Source organism: Aquarana catesbeiana, linkage group LG01 (assembly GCF_042186555.1).
Source record: "Aquarana catesbeiana isolate 2022-GZ linkage group LG01, ASM4218655v1, whole genome shotgun sequence".
NCBI lineage: Eukaryota > Metazoa > Chordata > Amphibia > Anura > Ranidae > Aquarana > Aquarana catesbeiana.
Genome location: NC_133324.1, coordinates 543,262,690 through 543,289,492, shown reverse-complemented (window position 1 = coordinate 543,289,492; position 26,803 = coordinate 543,262,690). Strand labels below are relative to the sequence as shown.

At 44.4% G+C, this 26,803-nt stretch overlaps 1 protein-coding gene across 1 annotated transcript in view; it reads left to right on the top strand.

Moving 5' to 3' along the window:
- The window catches only part of PIAS4 (protein inhibitor of activated STAT 4), a 219,114-nt gene that overhangs the window by 173,990 nt on the left and 18,321 nt on the right, over positions 1–26,803 (top strand). The window contains exon 9 of the mRNA XM_073595143.1: positions 9,374–9,534. Within this exon, the coding sequence (XP_073451244.1) occupies positions 9,374–9,534 (161 nt within the window). The remainder of the gene's footprint in view (positions 1–9,373; positions 9,535–26,803) is intronic.

The following is a 26,803-nucleotide window of genomic DNA, read 5'->3' as shown; positions in this document are numbered from 1 at the left end:
AGCCTTGCACCAGGCAATTTAAGTTGTGCAGGAGCAATGATCTATCGTCCAAGAGGCAGACTCTCAAGCCTCCATCGTGGGAAAACCAAACCTGACAACCCCCAGTTCCCTATTTTTTAGGCTTTTAAGAGCCATACCATAAAATCTAGAGACCGAAAAGCTGGGTGGTAAACCAGACCCTGGGACATGCGATCCTCCTGGGGAGGACTGACTGAGTACACCAGACCAGCCTAGAGCTACTAGAAGTACCAAAATCCCTTCGGCCTACAGCCTGTGCGGCAGGAGAGGGAGCAGGTTTGAGAGGAGGAAAGGCGTAAATGAACTATACTGATACAACAATGTCTACCAGCACCTCTGTTTCATCCGCCAGGGGTTCCCGCACTGACCCATAACTGTGGCACCTGCCTGATGTGGTAGGACGTCAGAACATCCATGTCCGGGTTCACCTTCCCGCCCAGACCAATTTTCAGCTTTCAGCGCTCACACTTTGAATGACAATTACTCAGTCATGCTACACTGTATCCAAACAATGTTTATCATTTTCTTCTCACAAATAGAGCTTTCTTTTGGTGGTATTTAATCACCACTGGGTTTTTCATTTTTTTGCGATATAAGCAAAAAAAGCGAAAATTTTGGAAAAAACTTACTTTTTTTTTTAGTTTCTATTGTAAAATTTTGCAAACAAGTAATTTTTCTTCATAAATCTGTGCCAAAATTTATACTGCTACATATCTTTGGTAAAAATAACCCAAATTAATGTATATTATTTGGTCTTTGTGAAAGTTATAGTCTACAAACTATGGTGCCAATCAAAATTGATCACACCCGATGTACTCACCTGAAGGCCTATCTCCTTTCTTGAGATACTAACAAGCCAGGAAAGTACCCCCCAAATGACCCCTTTTTTGGAAATTAGACAGTCCAATGTATTTACTAAGAGGCATGGTGAGTTTTTTGAAGCTGTAATTTTTTCCCACAATTCTTGGGAAAATTAAGATTTTTTTTTTTTTTTTTTTCTTTTTTACACAAACTGGTCATATTAACAGGTTATTTCTCTCACACAGCAACTACACCCCAAAATACATTCTGCTACTCCTCCTGAGTATAGCGATACCACATGTGTGAGACTTTTACACAGCCTGGCCACATACAAAGGGCCAACACTGAAGTAGCACTTTCAGGCGTTCTACAAGCATAAATTGCACATATCCTTTCTCAACCACCTATTACAATTTGAAGGCCCTGGAGCACCAGGACAATGGAATTGTTCACAAAATGACCCCATTTTGGAAAGCACACACCCCAACGTATAATCTATGAGGCATAATTAGTCTTTTTGAACGGTTCATTTTTTTCCAGAAGTTTTTGGAAAATGTGGAAAAAAATGAAAATGCTTTTTTTTTTTTTTTTTTTTTTTTTTTTTTTTTTTTTTTTTTTGGAGTTGTCCCTTTATTATAAGATATTTATAACGCATAGCATGTACATAGCAAAAATGACACCCCAAAATACATTCTGCTACTCCTGAGTATTTACACAGCCTGGCCACATACAGAGGCCCAAAATCCAAGTAGCACCTCCAGGCATTCTAGCAGCATTAATTACACATATTTTCTGACTACCGATCACATTTTTGAAGGCCCTTCATATTTCTAACACATAGCAGGTACATACCAAATAACAAAAGATTACCTGTGGTTTTAGAAGTGCAGTGGTCCACAGAGGAGAGCATCGGTCCAGGCAGCAGGCAGGAATGAGGTCAGCGACAGCAAAAGCAATCATCCAGGCAGCAGGCAGGAATACTGTCCATAGTTCGTACAGGCAGAGATACTGTCAGCACAGCCAAAGCACAGGTCCAGGTAGCAGGCAGAGGTGTCCCAGCAGAAATACTGTCCAAAGTCAGTAGAGGCAGCAGGCAGATATATGGTCAACACAGCCAAAGTATTGGTCCAAACAGCAGGAAGAAACATGGTCCATAATGTCATGGGTCTTTACAGGCAGCAATATGGTCAGCACAGCCAAAGGCAGCAGGAAGGACCATCAAGCTTAGGGACAGGGGTAGAGGCTTCTCCCACCCAAATCACTTTGAAGCCTCCGGGCAACCAGACCCTGTTCTGGGAGCACAGAAAACGAAAAACTGGTTTTCTCTACTCAGAACGCTGTTCTGAAGCCCCTCACATATGTGAGACCCCTGTGTACAAAAGTAGATGGCCAAAAGATCAGTCCAAGTGGCAGGCAAAAACATGGTTGATTAACAGGCCAAGGTCGGTACACGTGGAAGTCAGAAATGTTGTTTAAATCGGCAGGCAGAGGCATCGTCGGTAAACAGGCTGAGGTTGGTGTACGTGGAAGTCAGAAACGTGGTTTAAATCGGCAAGCAAAGACATCGTCGGTAAACAGGCCAGGGTCAGTTAATTAACATGGCAGTCTGGTAATAATACAGGGAACTAATATTGGATGGATGTATGATAATTTTTGAAGCAATCACCGATGCACAGGCCAGGTTGGGAGGGACATTGGGGACAATAATAGCTGGAATCTCTTCTTACTCTTCCTCTGCTGCATACACGGCATTTCAATTGGCGTCTTCTTCCAGATTCTGTGGGTGGAAAACGCTATAGGGAAAGTGTTGCTCGTGAAGTCGACTCGCGTTATCCGAGCGAATGCTTCCTGGGGTGAGACCTTGTTGGTAAATGAGGGCAGTGACGATATATTCAATATACTTGAGGTAGGTGAATTGTTGGTTTTGAGTTGCTTTTTGGTAGCAGACAAACCATTTAAAAAGGGCCATGTGAAACAGGTGAAAGGCAACTTTCTTGTACCAGTAACGGGACTTTCTGTTTGATAAATAGGGCTGTAGCATCTGATCGTTTAAATCCACACCCCCCCCCATATACATATTGTAGTCGTGGACACATTTGGGCTTTACAATGGGGCCATGTCGTCTTTGGATCTCCACCACGGTGTCATTGTGGATGGTAGAGAGGATGTGGACATCTTTCTTGTCCCTCCACTTCATGGCCAACACCTCCTCGTTCCTCATGAATGCCGATTCTCCCTTTTGTAATTTTTTTGCCAACAGATTTTGTGGGAATCCCTTACGGTTTTTTTTTTTTTGAAGGTACCACAGGCCAGAGTTTTTTTTTACTATAAAGGTGACAAAAAAAGGGCAGGCTGGTGTAATAGTTGTCGACATATAAATGGTATCCTTTGTCGAATAGGGGGTATGCCAGATCCCAGATAATTTTCCCACTGGTTCCAATATATGTGGGGCAATCATGGGGCTGGAGCTGGGAGTCTTTCGTAGATCCGGAATGTGAAGACATATCCAGTGGCTCGATCGCATAATTTATTTAACTTCAGCCCATACCTGGCTCTCTTGCTTGGTATATACTGCTTGAAGTGCAGTCGGCCAGTGAAATGTATGAGTGACTCATCCACACAAATTTTTTGGTCTGGGATGAATACTTCTCTAAATCGCTGGGAAAAGGAATTGATTAGGGGGCGTATCTTGTACAATTTGTCATGGTTGGGATGATCTCGGGGAGGGCACTGTGAATTGTCATTGAAGTGGAGAAAACGCATAATCATGTCTTATCTTGTCCTGGACATGACAGCGGAATATATGGGCATGTGTTGGATGGGGTGGGTGGACCAATATGCATGGACTTCGTTCTTTTTTGTAAGCCCCATATTGAATGTTAGGCCCAAAAACAATTTAAATTCATCCAGTGTGACACATTGCCATTGGAACATGCGGGCGTAGGAAGAATTGGGGTTGGCAGCAATAAATTGGGATGCATACAAATTAGTTTGATCCACCATATTCTGCAGAAAATCTTGTGGGAAAAATAAAGAAAAATAATCAAATTCAGAAAAATTTGTAGTGTCGGGCTGCACACCCGGCTGTGCGGTGAAAGGGGGATGATAGCGGATCCTGAGTTGGCAGGCAACCATAAGGGGTTTGCCAGGGCATCGTGAAGGTAGGGCTGGGGCTGGGTTCTTCGGGTTGGGCGGGTAATTCCAGTGCTTGTACTGGGCTCCTCTTCCTGGTGTCTGGCGCTGCTGGTGGTGGGCAGATCTCCTGATCTTGGTCCTGGTCTCATTCTTTTGGGAGGGACGGTTTCCTCCGCAGACTCGGACTCTGATCCACTATCCTCCACTGGCTCGTATTCCGAACCAGATGATGTGAGCTCCCCGCTGCTCTCATCATCCGACATGGCAAGAATCTCATATGCCTCCTCAGGTGTGTAAACCCTTTGGGACATTATGGCAATGCTTATTGGCGGGCCTGTGTAATGGTACTGCTGGTGGTAGTGGTACCGATTGAGGTATTAGTGGCGGGCCTGTGTGGTGGTACAGATGGCGGTATGGGTGGTGGTGGCGGTGGTACGGGTGGTGGTGGTAACGATGGCGGTACAGGTGGTGATTGCGGTGGCGGTACGGGTGGTGGTACCAGTGGCGGTACAGGTGGTGATGGCGGTACAGGTGGCGGTATGGGTGGTGGTGGTACCGATGGCGGCACTAGTGGCGATACTGGTAGCGGCCAGTGTTGCAGTATAGATGGTGGGCCTGATGGAGGTACTAGTGGCGTTACTGGTGGTGGTACCGATGGCGGTACTGGTAGCCTGTGTGGCGGTACCAATGGCAGTGGGCCCGTGACAGATGGGCTGGTTGACAGATGGGCTGATTGGCTGGGCTGTGTGACAGGTCCTCTTTATTTGGGGGGGGGGGGTCCGTGTTGTGCACAGTACAATACAGTAAAATGTCAGACAGACACTGATTTCACTCACGATCGGTGTGTGAGGAGAGAGCAGGGATCAGATAGTAACAGCTACTCATTGTTTACATTTGTGACCGGCTGTGATTGGACACAGCCGGTCACATGGTAAACAGCCAATTTCATTGGCTGTTTACCCTGATCGGGGAAACGCTGTGTCCAAGGGACACTCTCCTTCCTCGATCCCTGCTCTGAGTTTGTTGTGACAGGTGATCGGCTGTGACTTTGACACAGCCGATCATGGGGTAAACAGCCAATAAAATTGGCTGTTTACCTAGATTGGGGAAGCGCTGTGTCCGAGGGACACCCGCCGCCCCCGATCGCGGCACTGCGCGCCGGCATGTTATCTTGCTGGACGTCATATGACGCCCAGTCAGGATAACGCAACCACTTCCCGGACGTCAATATGCTATTGACCGGGTGGGAAGTGGTTAAACAAGTCTGGATGCAGGGATCATTTTTCCTAATCGTTTGTTGGACAACTGAGAACCTGCCTGCCAAGTCTAAGCGCCGGGAATATTCACGGTGGAGAGCGCCAGAACGTGCTTCTCTGCCCACTGCAAAAAATCAAACCTCCAGTGCCGCTGAAACACTTCAAGCGCTGCCCTGGCGGTTGACATAGGCCACTACTGTGCTATAGACCAGTTGGACCTGGACCATGAGCCCCCAGACGTTCATCCAGTGCGCCAGAGACCACCTATTTTCGAAGCAATCTGCAACATTGATGGGCATGTGATCTTCCTCGGAGGTCTTATGCCAACCTGAACTTAGGACTCCCAGTCTAACAGACTGGCATCTGATGTGACGACCGTCCGATGGGGAGGAAGAGAGGACTTCCCAGCTTATAGGGCTGGGAACCAAAAACGCCCTAGGAGGGAAGCCCTTGACAACCATTCCAGAGAATGCTGGTTGTCTAGGAAAGCTTTGGATGCATCCTACTTTGACAGGATTTTCTTCACAAGAACTTGCGTATGGGGGACAACCTCAAAGGATCAGAGTCTGCATGCAAGACTGCAGGGTGGACCACTTGCAGGACAAGAGCTGCGGGATTGCAAGCCAAAACTTCTGAAAGTAGTCCACTAGGAGAGAAACACAGCCCAGCTCCGAATCAAGGATCAGGCCGTTTCCTGTTACAGGCAGACTTCTTGAGGCTCGAGATCCATTCAAAGTCCTATAGCACATCCTGATCTCGGCGTAGCCCGTCAATGCGACCTAGGAAGCTGCCCGCAGAAGCAGGTCATCCAAACAAGCGGTCATGGCAATCCCCTGTCTGTCATCTCAGCAATGTAAAAGTATGCCAGAAAATACCCTTGAAGAGGAAAGGCCACAGCATAAACAAGTCGAAGCCTACAGATCCAGGATCAGGTGAACCCCAGCCTCTTATGGTACCAGGTACACGGATAATTTATTCCCCGGCAAGGCATGTCCAGCACTGCACTTGAAGGCACGAGGCTGGAAGATACAAATTGGAGGGAAAAATTTCCCTGGTGGAAAGGACCACGGCATAAAAAACGGCAATAAGAGCCCCCATCCTGGAAATGGGTGGGATAAACCTTTCATGTTGAGAGGGACTCATCCACAGGAATGGGGGACCTTAGGATCCAGGATCATTCTGCCCAATCTGTGGGGGGCCTGGAAAGACTGGGAACCTGAGGCAATGCAATTCCTTCCCTTTTCTAGGTCTGTAGAATGAGATCCTTGCCAAAGCCGTCCAAGGGAGCATGAAAGAGCCAATCGCCCTGGAAGGGCAGGTCCACCTGGGCCCATTCAGAAGTCTGGTCAGCAGCCCAGCCTTGAACCAAAGCACACTCGTTGAGACGGAGAGTGTGGAAGCAGTGGCGCAGCACCCAAAGATGCCCTCAGTTCATACTTGAGGGACTTGACCAATTGGGCCGTCGGAGCCACATATCGGGTGCTCAAACCCTGCTGCCAAAGCCTGACTCACTAGACATGTGTCTGAGACGTTTGCATCGTCAACCACGCAATGGCAACCGATTAAGAGTCCTGCGGCCACAGGGTATAAAGGAGAGAAGGTCCTCCCCCAGCAGCATGGTGGCTTTATTCAACAAAAGGGAGGATCCACCACAGGAGGAGAGGTCCACTTCTGCAGAAGGGCCTCCTAACAGGAGAAACCTAACAAAATGGTTGCCCCATGGGAGACTGCTACTGAACCATGAACCTCTGAGGTATCAGGGTAACCAGTGCGCCACCAGCCCATGCATTTGCTTTTGAGTGAGGCAAGGGCCGCAACCATCTCTTCCCCTGCTAAACTCCAGAGTGGAAGCAACCAGCACTGGGCATTACGCTACAGATTGTCCGCCCACCCCAGAGGTTATGCCAACCAACACAACAGTGGGGGGGGGGGGGGGGGGTTGTGTTTAACGTCATTGACAGGGCGCGGAGCACCCCTGCACTGATATGGCGATTGCTTGTTTATTTTCTCACAACAAAAACTTTATTGAAAAATAAAGTACATGGTACAAATATGTAGAAGAGAAGACGTGATGGTTACACATATGGAATGCTATTAAACAAAGATATCTATGCATATCAATAATTAGAGGATAGGTTATTAAAAAGAGAAAAAAAATAAACCAAGAGAATCCTATGAATTGAGTTCACAGATATAGTGAGGTCCTGACCCTTAATTGCTACCTAATAGGTGCATTGTTAGATATGTCTCGCCATCAATTATCCATCAATCCCATACCCTAGAATATTTAAGTGGGCAACCTCTATGCATGCAAATCAAGGCAGTACGTCATTTACCCCTTTTTTTTTTTTTTTTTTTCCAACCCTGAACAGTAAGGGGTGACTAAGTTAAGCCCAACACATTTGGTATGTTCAGGGAGGCATTCTCAGGAGCAACTTGTACTGTATAGGGTCACTGCAGCACTCCACAATGAGGGGAAGGGGGGATAAACTGCAGGGAAAGTGCTGCTACAGCATCAGCCCCAGCCACCCACGGGAACCGCCACCTGACAGCGCTGGCATGCAGTGCCACTTGGGAGACCCTCCCCATACACAGCCGCAGATCATAGCGCCACGAGCAGGAGAGGAAGTAAAAGCCCAGGCAACATGGAGCACCCACCCTGCAGCACCGCCCAACAGAGGAAGGGCACCGGCTCAACAGAACATAGGGCGGCTGCCCACATCAAACATGGTGCTACCACAATACAGTTTGAGGCTGCCAAAGCCGCAGCCTAAAATAGTAGGGAGCCCCACTACATCACATCTGCGGGAGGGCCAAATGGCAGGTACCTGGGCAAAGCAGGGAGCCGGAACATCCCCCACCCCCCCTGCATCAAAGAGCTATCAAGCCCGTAATGAGAAGCAGAAGGAATTACCTGCCCCACAGGGCTCCCACAGCCATTCGCCCCTAAAGCAGCCCAGGAAGAGGGAAGGAAGGCTGCACAGCAGTGCAAGAAACTGCCCCCTCATCTATATCGACTGCCATCTCTCTGTGGAACAATACAGCCACTAGTAAGCGGGAGGGGGAAGAACAGACACACACACAGCCTGGCACATAGCAACACCCCAGGACACTTGGAGCTTGGATGGGGAAGGGGGGTTTGTTCAGGGGCATACCACTTCACCACAAAAGATAGGGGGCAGAGGGGGTGGACAGACCCTGGAGGGGAGAAGAACCCCAAAGGGACCAACCACCCTGGGGAGTACCCACCCACACGCACTTACCGCTCCAAGGAGCTAACACTCCTGAGACAGATCCACCGAACCACAGAAATAGGGGGTTGTCAGCTGGGGTAGCACTGTGACAAATGGGAACCTGGTCATATACGCCCCCACGAGATGTTTAACTCGAAGGCGGCCACGGTCCAGGATGGGGCACGTCGCACCCGACCCAGCGCTTGGCTTAAGGTCTGCATGCGCTTACTGGCCAGGCTGGAATCTGTCTTATTTAGAGACATACACTAATCAAACTGGAATTTAAGGCTTGAGATGCATACTAGGAACAGAAGCTACCTTCTGTGGACTTCAGTTTTTTGTAGATGTCATGCACCTCCTCATCACACTCCCTTCTGTAATCCAGTAACCTATATCTTTTTCTTATGCAATTTTCTTTTTTGCAACCATGGGTAGCCTCCCCTGCCTGCAGAACATAATTATTGCAAGGTTAACACAAGACTTGATACATCCATGGCCGGCTTAATGCTGAATAGCGATTCCCAAATATGCACACTGTACACTTCCTGGTGGCTAACACATAATGGAAGCATGAGCTATGCATCTGTCTCTTCTGAATAATTGTTTGCAGCCAACAATTAAAGGTTGTCTTGTAATACAACAGAGAGAGGAGCTGGGTTCTGTTAAATGTGCCTGAAGTGAATTACAAATCCACTCCAATTGGGGAAATTTGAATAAACGTTCTGGCTTTGTCACAATTACTTTAATTACTTTTTTTACTGTTCTGTAGATGGCATTAACAGATTATCACTTGTTACCTGGAAGTGGTCATATTAAGTAATCCAGGTTTCTTTGTGTATATGCTAATCTAATTGGGCAGCCTGTACTAAACTCATGTCTTTTGCATTCTGTAACTGTTTTGCATAATTTCTAACTTTGCTTTGTCTACAGCTTGTCAAGATGCGCCTGACTGTACCCTGTCGAGCAGAGACCTGTGCTCACCTCCAGTGCTTTGATGCGGTGTTCTATTTGCAAATGAATGAAAAGAAACCAACATGGACTTGTCCGGTGTGTGATAAGCCAGCTCAGTATGATCAGATTATAATAGATGGGTAAGCAGTAAATTAATTTCCTGTGTCTTTTGCCAAAATGGAATTCGTTACCCACTCCCTGGTCACATTTGCTATATACTTCTATATTGTGAGCCAAATAACTTTTTATTCAAACAAATACCAGTGTATAAACCGATATAAAAACATAAATGTAAAGACTTTCCATAATAAGTCATACTGTCAATGAGGACTATATATGAAAAAGAGATCAAAACAGGGCAATGGACAGAGAACTTATACGGTATCCAAAAACACAGTGCAAAATAATAAACTGGATAAGAATGAAAGGTAACAGACTTTTTTTTTTTTTTTTATGATTTTGCAATTTAAAACGGGACCGGGAAAGGAAAAATGGGGAGAAAAGGTGAAAAAAAACTGAGAAGCGCTCAAAAGCCTCCACAAAAGAAATGGCACATGCCCCAGTGAAACCATAGGAAGGATGGCCATATTATCCCACTATTAGATTTCGCTATAGGCCTGCCAGCGCATCCACGAAGTGCGTACTTTCTCTGGATCCAGACTAGCCTCTTTAACCAATGTTTCTATTGCCATAATGTCGTTTATCTAGGCCCACGCCAAAAGGTGAGGTGGTATAGATGATTTGCAGTGATGAGATATGGCTAACCGGGCTCCTAATAAGCAGTGCCTAAGGAAGCCCCTTTTTGATTTTAGAAGTGAACCCAGGGATCGTTGACAATAGTGCGACCTCGGGAGAAGCCTGAATGTCAGACCTAAACAGTTATAGGATGTATACAGTGGGGACGGAAAGTATCACTGTTATATTGCAGCCATTTGCTAAAATCATTTAAGTTCATTTTTTTTCCTCAATGTACACACAGCACCCCATATTGATAGAAAAACACAGAATTGTTCACATTTTTGCAGATTTATTAAAAAAGAAAAACTGAAATGTCACATGGTCCTAAGTATTCAGACCCTTTGCTGTGACACTCATATATTTAACTCAGGTGCTGTCTATTTCTTCTGATCATCATTGAGATGGTCCTACACCTTCATTTGAGCCCAGCTGTGTTTGATTATACTGATTGGACTTGATTAGGAAAGCCACACACCTGTCCATATAAGACCTTACAGCTCACAGTGCATGTCAGAGCAAATGAGAATCATGAGGTCAAAAGGAACTGCCTGAAGAGTTCAGAGACAGAATTGTGGCAAGGCACAGATCTGGCCAAGGTTACAAAAAAATCTGCTGTACTCAAGGTTCCTAAGAGCACAGTGGCCTCCATAATCCTTAAATGGAAGAAGTTTGGGGCGACTAGAACCCTTCCTAGAGCTGGCCGTCCGGCCAAACTGAGCTATCGGGGGAGAAGAGCCTTGGTGAGAGAGGTAAAGAAGAACCCAAAGATCACTGTGGCTGAGCTCCAGAGATGCAGTTGAGAGATGGGAGAAAGTTATAGAAAGTCAACCATCACTGCAGCCCTCCACCAGTCGGGGCTTTTGCTAAAAAACACCTGAAGGACTTCAAGATGGTGAGAAATAATTTTCTCTGGTCTGATGAGACCAAGATAGAACTTTTTGGCCTGAATTCTAAGCAGTATGTGTGGAGAAAACCAGGCACTGCTCATCACCTGTCCAATACAGTCCCAGCAGTGAAGCATGGTGGTGGCAACATCATGCTGTTGGGGTGTTTTTTCAGCTGCAGGGACAGGACGACTGGTTGCAATCGGGGGTAAAGATGAATGCGGCCAAGTACAGGGATATCCTGGACAAAAACCTTCTCCAGAGTGCTCAGGACCTCAGAATGGGCCAATGGTTTACCTTCCAACAAGACAATGACCCTAAGCACACAGCTAAAATAACAAAGGAGTGGCTTCCCAACAACTCCATGACTGTTCTTGAATGGCCCAGCCAGAGCTCTGACTTAAACCCAATTGAGCATCTATGGAGAGACCTAAAAATGGCTGTCCACCAATGTTTACCATCCAACCTGACAGAACTGGAGAGGATCTGCAAGGAGGAATGGCAGAGGATCCCCAAATCCAGGTGTGAAAAACTTGTTACATCTTTCCCAAAAAGACTCATGGCTGTATTAGATCAAAAGGGTGCTTCCACTAAATACTGAGCAAAGGGTCTAAATACTCAGGTCCATGTGATATTTCAGTTTTTCTTTTTTAATAAATCTGCAAAAATGTCAACAATTCTGTTTTTTTTTTCTGTCAATATGGGGTGCTTTGTGTACATTAATGAGGAAAAAAAATTAATTTAAATGATTTTAGCAAATGGCTGCAATATAACAGAGTGAAAAATGTAAGGGGGTCTGAATACTTTCTGTCCCCACTGTATATATTCTGCCAGAATGGGGAGAGGTGCCTACAACGCCACCAAATGTGGAGATTGGAGCCCTTGGCCTCTAGATGGTGCCAACACAGACTAGATGGGGAGGGGTATGTACGGTGTAGGTCAGCTGGGGTCAGGTACCATAGGGATATAATCTTATAGCTCTTCTCCTGAAATATAAGACATGGATAGTTTATGCGTGAAAAGAAAATATTTTCATCAATCCTCGGAAAAAGGTGTCTAGAAAGGTTTCCCACTTTGGAGGATACGGCAGTTCCCCTCCGGAGGTCCCCCCTCTCAGAATCCCATATAGTTTAGATGCTGTGTGGGTAGGAAGTGTGTCCTGGGAAAGGAAATGTTTCAGGGAGGTAAGATCAGTTGAAACTGAATAAGCCAAGGTTGACTATGGGTTGAGAGTGAAGAAGTGGCCGTGTGCCTGCGAAATAGTACAGTCTGGGTAAAAATGGTGTATCAATCCATTCGAGACGAAAACAGGACAGTGATCATCTGGAGTCCTGGTACCAAAAGAGGGGTTTTCAAAATGGGGGGTCAAGGGTCCTGGTTGGTTAGGTTAGAAAGACTCCACTATGCAATATCCCTATCCCAGAGGAAGCAAGAGGTGTTGGGGGGGGGGGGGGGGGAGCAAGGGAGGTCAGGGGTGGCGGAGGGGAGAGGGGAATCCAGGGGAGAGCACGCAACTCCAGAGGGGAAAGGGCTTGCTCCAATCGAATCCCCCTCTTGTCCGACACCCACGATAAAACCAATCCGATAATCTGGTAAGAATTGCCGCTTTGTGGTATACTTCTATATTTTAAAAACAAAACCACCTTCCTTTTTATAAAAAAAAAAAAAAAATGTGGAGGGATTTTTTTATTACACGTACTTGTATAGCGCCAACAATTTACGCAGCAATTTACATCTGTTTTATATCAGTGCTCTCAGGCGCTTACAATCTAAGGTTCCTAACTCGCAATCATACATGCATGCATACATGTACTGGCTCCGATTTTTACACAGGAGCCAATTAACCTACCGGCATGTCTTTTGAAGTGTACCCAGAAAAAAATCCATGAAAGCAAAGGGAGAACATGCAAAACTGTCAGGTTTTTATTGCTTTGTGATGTCAGAGAAAATAACCCACTCTGTTTGTAATGTTTACCATGATTACCAAGAGTAAAAGTGAAATAAAATCCCGAAATGTTATGAGGACTAGAGGGGAAGTCTTCAATAGAGATACTCGTATTAGTGACAACCAGGGAATTCCCTCACTTTGGACAGATTTTTTTTTTCTCACTTTCTGTTATTGGCTTTTGGACAGGAAGTGAAGGGGTATATGTTCCCAATGGGTCAAAGGTGCCAAAAGCACGGACAAGGGTCATACTTTTTTTGTGACCATTCCAACCCGCTATTTGAACAACTACCGTACTCAAGCTTCTGCCTTTTCCAGTTTTGATAAAAACCCCTTAGTGTGTTTTTGTGTTTGTTTTTTAGTTCACACACTGTTCTTACCCTTTGATCCAGTAGTAATTTATGCAGGCAAATACATACAATTACACGTTCCAAAATTATATAGTGACAGAAATATTGCATCTCAAATATTTATATTAACCACTTGACTGAAGACATACCGGCAGCTGTAGGCATCATGCCGGTATTGTTTTTTAGAGCTGATAGTTGGCTCTCATAAAAACAATCCTAGCTGTTGGATTGCATTTTAGCAGCAGCGGGAGGAGCCCTCGCCCCCCCCCCCCCAGGCCTGATCATGAGCAGTAATTCTAGCATCAGACCTCTTTAAATCTAAAGTGGTAAATCTAAAGCGTCGCCTATAAATGATAAAAATTTGTTGTGTGACATATTTTGAATCTATTGGTGTAACATCTTTTAGATTTTATCAAACAATTGGGTATTGTGTTTTTTATGCATTAAAATAAAAAAAAAAATTTTTTTTAATTGCGTTTGAAAAACTGCTGCGCAAATACCATGTGACATGAAGGAAACACCCACCAATTTTATTCTCTAGGGCCTTTGTTTTAAAAAAAAAAAAGTTTTGGGGTTTCTAAGTAAAATTTTTTTCCAGCAAAAAATGCTGGCTTTTACATGTAAATGTCAGTAAAAGGCCTGGTCTTGAAGGGGTTAATAGTATTGTGGAATGGAAAGTGAAAGATGAACTATATAAAATGAGTATTATTGACAAATCTATGCCAACTAATTACAACAAATTTTTTTAGGCTTCATTTCTGTGTGCCGCTTTATAGCCCAGCTTCATAAAAAAAGATTTTTATGGACTTTAACCACTTGAGGACCGCCTCACGCTGATGTACGTCGGCAAGGCGGCACGGGCAGGCAGAATCGCATACATACATGTGATCTGCCTCCCGCGGGTGGGGGGACCGATCGGAACCCCCAACCCCCCCCCCCCCGGGTGCCCGTGGCGGTCCTCTTTTGTCCCCCGGCGATCGGAGGTGAGGGGGAGGCCCTCCGTTCGTGGCCCCCTCCCTCGCAATCGCCGCCGGCCAATCAGAACATTCCTTTGCTGCTGTATGCTAAACAGCAGCAAAGGAAATTATGTCATCTCTCCTCGGCTCGGTATTTTCCGTTCCGGCGCCGAGGAGAGAAGACATCAGTGTGAGTGCACAAATACTACACTTCACAGTAGAACATGCCAGGCACACAACACCCCCGATCACCCCCCAATCACCCCTCCGCACCCCCCCCCCCCCCCCCCCCCCGTCACACTGACACTAAGCAGTTTTTTGTTTGTTTTTTTTTTCTGATTACTGCATGGTGTCAGTTTGTGACAGTTACTGTGGTAGGGCAGTTAGTATTAGCCCCCTTTAGGTCTAGGATACCCCCCTAATAAAGTTTTAACACCTTGATCACCCCCTGTCGCCAGTGTCGCTAAGCGATCATTTTTCTGATCGCTGTATTAGTGTCACTGGTGACGCTAGTTAGGGACCCAAATATTTAGGTTCGCCATCAGCGTTTTATAGCGTCAGGGACCCCCATATACTATCTAATGTTTTAACCCCTTGATTGCCCCCTAGTTAACCCTTTCACCACTGATCACCGTATAACCGTTATGGGTGACGCTGGTTAGTTCGTTTATTTTTTATAGTGTCAGGGCACCCGCCGTTTATTACCGAATAAAGGTTTAGCCCCCTGATCGCCCGGCGGTGATGTGCGTCGCCCCAGGCAGCGTCAGATTAGCGCCAGTACCGCTGACACCCACGCACGCAGCATACGCCTCCCTTAGTGGTATAGTATCTGAACGGATCAATATCTGATCCGATCAGATCTATACTAGCGTCCCCAGCAGTTTAGGGTTCCCAAAAACGCAGTGTTAGCGGGATCAGCCCAGATACCTGCTAGCACCTGCGTTTTGCCCCTCTGCCCAGCCCACCCAAGTGCAGTATCGTTCGATCACTGTCACTTACAAAACACATAACTGCAGCATTCGCAGAGTCAGGCCTGATCCCTGCGATCGCTAACAGTTTTTTTGGTAGCATTTTGGTGAACTGGCAAGCACCAGCCCCAGGCAGCGTCAGATTAGCGCCAGTACCGCTAACACCCACGCACCGTACACCTCCCTTAGTGGTATAGTATCTGAACGGATCAATATCTGATCCGATCAGATCTATACTAGCATCCCCAGCAGTTTAGGGTTCCCAAAAACGCAGTGTTAGGGGGATCAGCCCAGATACCTGCTAGCACCTGCGTTTTGCCCCTCCGCCCAGCCCAGCCCACCCAAGTGCAGTATCGATCGATCACTGTCACTTACAAAACACTAAACGCATAACTGCAGCGTTCGCAGAGTCAGGCCTGATCCCTGCGATAGCTAACAGTTTTTTTGGCAGCGTTTTGTTGAACTGGCAAGCACCAGCGGCCTAGTACACCCCGGTCTTAGTCAAACCAGCACTGCAGTAACACTTGGAGACGTGGCGAGTCCCATAAATGCAGTTCAAGCTGGTGAGGTGGCAAGCACAAGTAGTGTCCTGCTGCCACCAAGAAGAAGACAAACACAGGCCCGTCGTGCCCATAGTGCCCTTCCTGCTGCATTTGCCATTCCTAATTGGGAACCCACCACTTCTGCAGCGCCCGTACTTCCCCCATTCACATCCCCAACCAAATGCGGTCGGCTGCATGAGAGGCATTTTCTTTATGTCCTCCCGAGTACCCCTACCCAGCGAACCCCCCCAAAAAAGATGTGTCTGCAGCAAGCGCGGATATAGGCGTGACACCCGCTATTATTGTCCCTCCTGTCCTGACAATCCTGGTCTTTGCATTGGTGAATGTTTTGAACGCTACCATTCACTAGTTGAGTATTAGCGTAGGGTACAGCACTGCACAGACTAGGCACACTTTCACAGGGTCTCCCAAGATGCCATCGCATTTTGAGAGACCCGAACCTGGAACCGGTTACCGTTATAAAAGTTAGTTACAAAAAAAAGTGTGAAAAAAAAAAAATATATATATATATATATATAATAAAAAAAATAGTTGTCATTTTATTGTTTTCTCTCTCTCTCCTCTCTCTCTCTCTCTCTCTCTCTCTCTATTCTCTCTCTATTCTCTCTCTATTGTTCTGCTCTTTTTTTGTTGTATTCTATTCTGCAATGTTTTATTGTTATTATGTTTTATCATGTTTGCTTTTCAGGTATGCAATTTTTTATACTTTACCGTTTACTGTGTTTTATTGTTAACCATTTCTTTGTCTTCAGGTATGCCATTCACGACTTTGAGTGGTTATACCAGAATGATGCCTGCAGGTTTAGGTATCATCTTGGTATCATTCTTTTCAGCCAGCGGTCGGCTTTCATGTAAAAGCAATTCTAGTGGCTAATTAGCCTCTAGACTGCTTTTACAAGCAGTGGGAGGGAATGCCCCCTCCCCACCACCATCTTCCGTGTTTTTCTCTGGCTCTCCTGTCTCAACAGGGAACCTGAGAATGCAGCCGGTGATTCAGCCAGCTGACCATAGAGCTGTTCAGAGACCAGAGTGGCTCCAAACATCTCTATGGCCTAAGAAACCGGAAGCTACGAGCATTTCATGACTTAGATTTCGCCGGATGTAAACAGCGCCATTGGGAAAGCATTTTCTCACACCGATCTTGGTGTGGTCAGATGCTTTGAGGGCAGAGGAGAGATCTAGGGTCTAATAGACCCCAATTTTTTCAAAAAAGAGTACCGGTCACTACCTATTGCTATCATGGGGGATATTTACATTCCCTGAGATAACAATAAAAATGATTAAAAAAAAAAAAAAATTAAAGGAACAGTTTAAAAATAAGATAAAAAAGCAAAAAAATAATAAAGAAAACAAAAAAAAAAAGCACCCCTGTCCCCCTCTGCTCTCGCGCAAAGGCGAACGCAAGCGTCGGTCTGGCGTCAAATGTAAACAGCAATTGCACCATGCATGTGAGGTGTCACCGCGAACGTCAGATCGAGGGCAGTAATTTTAGCAGTAGACCTCTGTAAATCTAAAGTGGTAACCTGTAAAGGCATTTAAAGGCTTTTAAAAATGTATTTAGTTTGTCGCCACTGCACGTTTGTGCGCAATTTTAAAGCATGTCATGTTTGGTAGCCATGTACTCGGCCTAAGATCATCTTTTTTTATTTCATCAAACATTTGGGCAATATAGTGTGTTTTAGTGCATTAAAATTTAAAAAACTGTTTTTTCCCCAAAAAATGCGTTTGAAAAATCGCTGCGCAAATACTGTGTGAAAAAAAAAAAAAAAATGAAACACCCACCATTTTAATCTGTAGGGCATTTGCTTTAAAAAAATATGTTTGGGGGTTCAAAGTAATTTTCTTGCAAAAAAAAGTAATTTTTTCATGTAAACAAAGTGTCAGAAAGGGCTTTGTCTTCAAGTGGTTAGAAGAGTGGGTGATGTGTGACATAAGCTTCTAAATGTTGTGCATAAAATGCCAGGACAGTTCAAACCCCCCCCCCCAAATGACCCCATTTTGGAAAGTAGATACCCCAAGCTATTTGCTGAGAGTCATGTCGAGTCCATGGAATATTTTATATTGTGACACAAGTTGCGGGAAAGAGACAATTTTTTTTTTTTTTTTTGCACAAAGTTGTCACTAAATGATATATTGCTCAAACATGCCATGGGAATATGTGAAATTACACCCCAAAATACATTCTGTTGCTTCTCCTGAGTATGGGGATACCACATGTGTGAGACTTTTTTGGAGCCTAGCCGCATACGGGACCCCGAAAACCAAGCACTGCCTTCAGGCTTTCTAAGGGCGTAAATTTTTGATTTCACTCTTCACTGCCTATCACAGTTTCGAAGGCCATGGAGTGCCCAGGTGGCACAAACCCCCCCCCAAATGACCCCATTTTGGAAAGTAGACACCCCAAGCTATTTGCTGAGAGGTATAGTGAGTATTTTGCAGACCTCAATTTTTGTCACAAAGTTTTGAAAATTGAAAAAAGAAAAAAAAAAAGTTTTTTCTTGTCATTCTTCATTTTCAAAAACAAATGAGAGCTGCAAAATACTCACCATGCCTCTCAGCAAATAGCTTGGGGTGTCTACTTTCCAAAATGCGGTCATTTGGGGGGGTTTTGTGCCACCTGGGCATTCCATGGCCTCCGAAACTGTGATAGGCAGTGAAGAGTGAAATCAAAAATTTACACCCTTAGAAATCCTGAAGGCGGTGATTGGTTTTCGGGGCCCCGTACGCAGCTAGGCTCCCAAAAAGTCCCACACATGTGGCATCAGAAGAAGCAGCTAAATGTATTTTGGGGTGCAATTCCACATATATAAGAATGGCAATCAGCGCAAACACCAAAACCCTCACTAAATTGCAAGCTGAACACTACAGGTAATCACAACAAAGCCTGGGAATTAACATAAAACAAGATAAGTGCAGCGCAATGTAACAATGAATGAATAAGAATAAAAAGTCCCCAAGATAACACTACAAACAGATGAAATCTGTTTTTCAATGGCCAGAGGAGATGCAATCCAAGAGCGATAAGTATATGTGCTTACCAGAGGCTGTGGACCTCTGCACAGCAGAGGTCAAACTCACGTATATCCCCTCAGGGATGATGGTGTCCTGGATACTGTCACTGGAGCCAGGTATCGAATCCTGATGTCAACAGGTGAAGGTAAGCTTCCATAGGAAAAAACCCCCAACGTCTATAAGTATCCGGATCAGAGTGTCACAGGCATCCTGGGTACATCCCCGGTGTCAGCAAGTAAAAACACAAAGAGAAATCTTCTCTAAGAGTAATCCGTTTATTTGGATAAAAGTTGTGTGGTAACAACCACTTATTAAAAGCGCTCACGGGCGCTAAAGCATGCAGTCTCTACAGTACACAGTCGGGCTGCGGTGCACAAGCAGACCCGACAAACAGACGGAGGCAGCGGGTGACGTCCGATGATAAGCTCCTCCCCCCGTACGCGGCGTTACGTCCTATTGGACTTCGTCAGCGAGGGGTGGAGCCTGACGTACACCCGGTGTATTTATATGATGAATAGACGGTGTCCACGTGGGCTCAGAGTTCCAGGAAGTAAAGAAGCTTCCTTAGCAACCGGGCCCTAGTGACAGCACGTCTATTAAAAAACCGCAGCTATACCTAGATAAATTTGTGCTGTGCGGATCAATAAATGTATGGGGATGCCCTGTTGTTCGCCTATTATAAACCTGGCAAACCGCCCTAAAGGTAATACATGGTATAATGGCATCATACAGCATATTATATACCAATATGCTGAGAATAAAGCAGACATCCTTTAATAATAAGATAAAATAACATAAAGAGGTCTCCCACTGCCTCCTCTGTATACATAAATCATCCTAAAACTTGTTCTAAAAATTAAAAAGGGACAGATAATACCTAAGTTGAAACATATAAACTAAAAGTACAATAAATATCACACAACATATACATGACTGTAAAATAAATCTCTAAAATAGAAAGATTAAGCAACTATTTATTAGATATGAAGCAATTGAGGTCAAATTCCACATTTAACCCGTTGGGGAACAGTACCTGGGTCTCATGTATCCACATGGATTCCCGCTGGCTTAACTGCCTAATGTAGTTACCCCCCCGCCAGTGTGGATTGACTCTCTCAATGCCCCAAAATTTTAAATGTCTAGGATTGCGGTCATGATACCTTCTAAAATGTTTGGAGACACTATGAGTGATAAGTCCTTTTTTAATATTGTTCACGTGCTCCGCGATGCGGACTCCCATAGGTCTGGAGGTCCTCCCTATGTATTGAAGCCCGCACTCACATTCCAGCATGTAAACAACCCCCACTGTATTACATGTGATAAATTGTTTGATATTATATTGCTTATTAGTGACAGACGCTGTGAACTCTTTCTTTCTTTTCTTATTCCCCTTGCATTGTTTACAGGCCGGGCACCTGCCACATGCGTAAAAGCCTGTAAGGAAATTGCAAATCCTATTTTCTTCCTTAAATTTAGGGGGGTCCACAACGCTAGGGGCTAAGATATTTCTTAATGTGGTCGGCTTCCGGTAAACAAATTTTGGACGGGGAGGCAGTACTGGACCCAGGACGCTGTCTCTTAAGAATTTCCCAGTGTTTGGAAATTATCCTCTCAAACTTCTTGTGTTGGATGTTATAATCGAGGATAATTTTGTACTCGAAATCTTCCTGGGATGAGTTGGTATTCATAAGTTTTTGAGCAATTAGAGAAGTGCGTTGTAAACCACCAACATTCAATAAATCGCTTCTAATATGCTCCTCCTTGTAACCCTTCTGCAAGAAGCGGTTAGCCAGGACTTCAGCTTGGGTGAAGTAATCGGAGTCAAGAGTACAATTTCTCCTCAGCCGAATAAACTGTCCTCTAGGGACATTATACAACCAGGAGTGGTGGTGACAGCTATCTAATGGAATAAATCCATTCCTATCCGTGGGTTTAAAGAAGTTTTTTGTAGCATACTTGTCCCCTTGCTTAAATATTTCAAGGTCTAAGAAAGAGATACACAGGGGGTCTGCATTCCAGGATAGGTGAATCCCCTTGTTATTGCCGTTAAGTTTCGACATGAACATTTGCAGGCTTATAAGATCTCCCTCCCAGATCATAATAAGATCATCGATGTATCTTTGGTAGCAGACCAGCTGGGCCGGTCTACTACCAAAGACCACCTCCTCCTCCTCCCATAGGGCCATAAAGATATTGGCAACGCTGGGCGCGAACCGAGCGCCCATTGCAACTCCAAGCGTTTGGAGAAAAAATCTCACCCCGTACCAGAAATAATTTCTGGATAGGCAGAAATCCAGAGCTTTAAGTAAAAAATCCTTCACAGGGGGAGGAAGACTAGATCCATTAAGAGCCCACTGCACAGAAGTGAGAGCATCACCATGGCCTATAATAGTGTAAAGTGAGCTCACGTCCGCAGTGACTAAGAGACTATTTTCTCTTGGTCCCTAGACGTCTAAGGTGGGATCTTCCCCCCAATGATGGCCTTGTTGATGAGGAGTCAGTTCAGGAATGGTTCAATTTTTTTGATAAAAAAGGTCATGAACTCATTGAATTTCTACTTGTAAGAAAACAGAGAAAAATGACCATGTTGAATAAACAAATTGGAGATTTGAAAACCAAAATGGAACCACTCCAGAACGCAATAGACTTCACCAGGCTCTCAGGGGAGCTAAAGAATAAAATGATTAAGTGGGATAGAGAAATACAGGACAAAAAAAAAGAGTAAATATAATAGGGACTCCGGGGACTATACGAAAGGAGAAGTCTTTAAGTGGCAATCAAAATTACCTGCCCAAGATACAGGGACTGAAAATTCCATACCGATGCAGACCCAATCTAGATCTACTCCACATACTCCCATTCCCCAACCCAGACCTCCCAACTTACAGGGAGCAGTTCCCAAGAAATATCCCTATCCCCATAACAGAGGAAGAGGACAGTCAAATAGAGGGAACTCATATAAAGTAAACCAAGTACCTTACTCTATGCCTTACAACCAAACATATAGGGATAATAGTCGGGGTCCTCCCCGACCATCCAGAGGGAGGCATACTAGTAATTCTTCCAACAGAGGGCAATACTCTTATAACCATCCCAATCAACACAGCGGTCATTCCCAGTATGAAAGAGCTCCCGTCCTCACTCAGAACCGATTCTCTCCATTACGGTATGATAATTACCAACAGGATGAGGGTTTTTTAGGGAACCCCCAATCCCAGTGGCCGATACCATGGGAGGGCACACCGGGTGGAAGCAATGGGGGAGGAAAAAGAAGGGAAAGAGAGGGCGAAGAGCCGGAAGAAAACTACAAAAGAAAAAAATCCCACTAGGTACAGGGATTTACAATATTAGCGGTACAGTTCTATCCGAGGATGAACTGAAGGTTTTAGATAAAGGTCTTAAGTTTGCCCCTGTAAAAAATTTCAACAAATTTCAGACATATATCAGCCTCCAAAAGTTCATCAGGACCCTCAATATCAAAAGGTACTTTTTATCGAAACCAGGGGAGAAATCCAGTCAGATTCATAATGCTGCCCCCACTGGTGGCCATTCGGGCTTGGCTAATAAATCCATTTTTAATCCACCCAAAAATGACCATCGTCATATTGAAGTCTTTAGGAATATGGTAAGCAGCGATTTACAGGAGATGAAGATCAAAAGGATAGGTGACCCCGCGTATCTTAAAAAAGGTATCAGCACATTGGAAAGTAATAAAGATGTTGTCATCCGCCCCGCGGACAAAGGAGGAGGGGTTGTGGTCATGAGTAAATCATATTATCATTCAGAAATGGAGCGACTTTTATCTGACAACAAAACTTATCAATTACTAAACAATGATCCAGTATTTAAATTCAAAGATGAACTAAACAAGCTTATCACACTAGGTAAAGCACAGGGAGTATTGAGTAAAAAAGAGGCCTCTTACCTTAATCCCAGTGCATGCAGAAGACCCATAATTTACTTCTTACCTAAAATCCATAAGGATGCCACTTCCCCCCCAGGCCGTCCTATCGTTAACGGCATAGACTCGGTCACTGCCCGCCTGGGTCAATATATAGACCATTTTTTAAAACCTTTAGTGTCCAATACCAAAGCATATTTGAAAGACACTAAACATATTATTCAAATTTTGGGCAATATCACATGCAAAGAAAATAGTCTCTTAGTCACTGCGGACGTGAGCTCACTTTACACTATTATAGGCCATGGTGATGCTCTCACTTCTGTGCAGTGGGCTCTTAATGGATCTAGTCTTCCTCCCCCTGTGAAGGATTTTTTACTTAAAGCTCTGGATTTCTGCCTATCCAGAAATTATTTCTGGTACGGGGGGAGATTTTTTCTCCAAACGCTTGGAGTTGCAATGGGCGCTCGGTTCGCGCCCAGCGTTGCCAATATCTTTATGGCCCTATGGGAGGAGGAGGAGGTGGTCTTTGGTAGTAGACCGGCCCAGCTGGTCTGCTACCAAAGATACATCGATGATCTTATTATGATCTGGGAGGGAGATCTTATAAGCCTGCAAATGTTCATGTCGAAACTTAACGGCAATAACAAGGGGATTCACCTATCCTGGAATGCAGACCCCCTGTGTATCTCTTTCTTAGACCTTGAAATATTTAAGCAAGGGGACAAGTATGCTACAAAAAACTTCTTTAAACCCACGGATAGGAATGGATTTATTCCATTAGATAGCTGTCACCACCACTCCTGGTTGTATAATGTCCCTAGAGGACAGTTTATTCGGCTGAGGAGAAATTGTACTCTTGACTCCGATTACTTCACCCAAGCTGAAGTCCTGGCTAACCGCTTCTTGCAGAAGGGTTACAAGGAGGAGCATATTAGAAGCGATTTATTGAATGTTGGTGGTTTACAACGCACTTCTCTAATTGCTCAAAAACTTATGAATACCAACTCATCCCAGGAAGATTTCGAGTACAAAATTATCCTCGATTATAACATCCAACACAAGAAGTTTGAGAGGATAATTTCCAAACACTGGGAAATTCTTAAGAGACAGCGTCCTGGGTCCAGTACTGCCTCCCCGTCCAAAATTTGTTTACCGGAAGCCGACCACATTAAGAAATATCTTAGCCCCTAGCGTTGTGGACCCCCCTAAATTTAAGGAAGAAAATAGGATTTGCAATTTCCTTACAGGCTTTTACGCATGTGGCAGGTGCCCGGCCTGTAAACAATGCAAGGGGAATAAGAAAAGAAAGAAAGAGTTCACAGCGTCTGTCACTAATAAGCAATATAATATCAAACAATTTATCACATGTAATACAGTGGGGGTTGTTTACATGCTGGAATGTGAGTGCGGGCTTCAATACATAGGGAGGACCTCCAGACCTATGGGAGTCCGCATCGCGGAGCACGTGAACAATATTAAAAAAGGACTTATCACTCATAGTGTCTCCAAACATTTTAGAAGGTATCATGACCGCAATCCTAGACATTTAAAATTTTGGGGCATTGAGAGAGTCAATCCACACTGGCGGGGGGGTAACTACATTAGGCAGTTAAGCCAGCGGGAATCCATGTGGATACATGAGACCCAGGTACTGTTCCCCAACGGGTTAAATGTGGAATTTGACCTCAATTGCTTCATATCTAATAAATAGTTGCTTAATCTTTCTATTTTAGAGATTTATTTTACAGTCATGTATATGTTGTGTGATATTTATTGTACTTTTAGTTTATATGTTTCAACTTAGGTATTATCTGTCCCTTTTTAATTTTTAGAACAAGTTTTAGGATGATTTATGTATACAGAGGAGGCAGTGGGAGACCTCTTTATGTTATTTTATCTTATTATTAAAGGATGTCTGCTTTATTCTCAGCATATTGGTATATAATATGCTGTATGATGCCATTATACCATGTATTACCTTTAGGGCGGTTTGCCAGGTTTATAATAGGCGAACAACAGGGCATCCCCATACATTTATTGATCCGCACAGCACAAATTTATCTAGGTATAGCTGCGGTTTTTTAATAGACGTGCTGTCACTAGGGCCCGGTTGCTAAGGAAGCTTCTTTACTTCCTGGAACTCTGAGCCCACGTGGACACCGTCTATTCATCATATAAATACACCGGGTGTACGTCAGGCTCCACCCCTCGCTGACGAAGTCCAATAGGACGTAACGCCGCGTACGGGGGGAGGAGCTTATCATCGGACGTCACCCGCTGCCTCCGTCTGTTTGTCGGGTCTGCTTGTGCACCGCAGCCCGACTGTGTACTGTAGAGACTGCATGCTTTAGCGCCCGTGAGCGCTTTTAATAAGTGGTTGTTACCACACAACTTTTATCCAAATAAACGGATTACTCTTAGAGAAGATTTCTCTTTGTGTTTTTACTTGCTGACACCGGGGATGTACCCAGGATGCCTGTGACACTCTGATCCGGATACTTATAGACGTTGGGGGTTTTTTCCTATGGAAGCTTACCTTCACCTGTTGACATCAGGATTCGATACCTGGCTCCAGTGACAGTATCCAGGACACCATCATCCCTGAGGGGATATACGTGAGTTTGACCTCTGCTGTGCAGAGGTCCACAGCCTCTGGTAAGCACATATACTTATCGCTCTTGGATTGCATCTCCTCTGGCCATTGAAAAACAGATTTCATCTGTTTGTAGTGTTATCTTGGGGACTTTTTATTCTTATTCATTCATTGCAATTCCACATATGCCCATGGCCTGTGTGGGCAATATATCATTTAGTGACAACTTTGTGCAAAAAAAAAAATTGTCACTTTCCCGCAACTTGTGTCAAAATATAAAATATTCCATGGACTCAACATGCCTCTCAGCAAATAGCTTGGGGTGTCTACTTTCCAAAATGGGGTCATTTGGGGGGGGTTTGTGCAGAGAAGCAGCTGAATGTATTTTGACATGCAATTCCACATATGCCCATGGCCTGTGTGAGCAATATAATATCATTTAGTGACAACTTTTTGTAATTATTTTTTTTTTTGTCATTCAATCACTTGGGACAAAAAAATTAATATTCAATGGGCTCAACATGCCTCTCAGCAATTTCCTTGGTGTCTACTTTCCAAAATGGGGTCATTTGGGGGGGGGGGGTTTATACTGCCCTGCCATTTTAGCACCTCAAGAAATGACATAGGCAGTCATAAACTAAAAGCTGTGTAAATTCCAGAAAATGTACCCTAGCTTGTAGACACTATAACGCAAACCAATAAATATACGCTTATTGACATTTTTTTTACCAAAGACATGTGGCCGAATACATTTTGGCCTAAATGTATGACTAAAATTGAGTTTATTGGATTTTTTTTTATTACAAAAAGTAGAAAATATCACTTTTTTTTCAAAATTTTCGGTCTTTTTCCGTTTATAGTGCAAAAAATAAAAACCGCAGAGGTGATCAAATACCATTAAAAGAAAGCTCTATTTGTGGGAAGAAAAGGATGCAAATTTCGTTTGGGTACAGCATTGCATGACCACGCAATTAGCAGTTAAAGCGACGCAGTGCCAAATTGGAAAAAGTCCTCTGGTCCTTAGGCAGCATAATGGTCCGGGGCTGAAGTGTTTAAATATAGTACTGAGTAGTATAAATGTTGACCTTATTGAGGAATTTTGCTTCACTTCCAGTGTGGATACCACATATCTGTTGAACATGGACATAGAAAGCAGTGAAAGTAGAATTGGTAAAGGCTTACTAGTATCTCTGGTTACTATTCCTGTGTTACTGGGACAAGTGAAAGGAATTCTAATATTGGCACAGAAAGCAATAAAAACACGAAAGTACTAACCCTTTCCTAACCTGTCCAAAACGTTATTCCACTGCATAGTTTGGTGTCATCTGCAAAAACAGAAATGGTACTTTTAATTCCAGACCCTACAGTGCCTTGCAAAAGTGTTGACCCCCCTTGGCTTGTTATCAATTTTGTTACATTACAGTCTTTAGTTCAATGTTTTTTGTTTTTTGTTTTTTTAATCTGAATTATTTTTAATCTGAATTATATGTGATTTA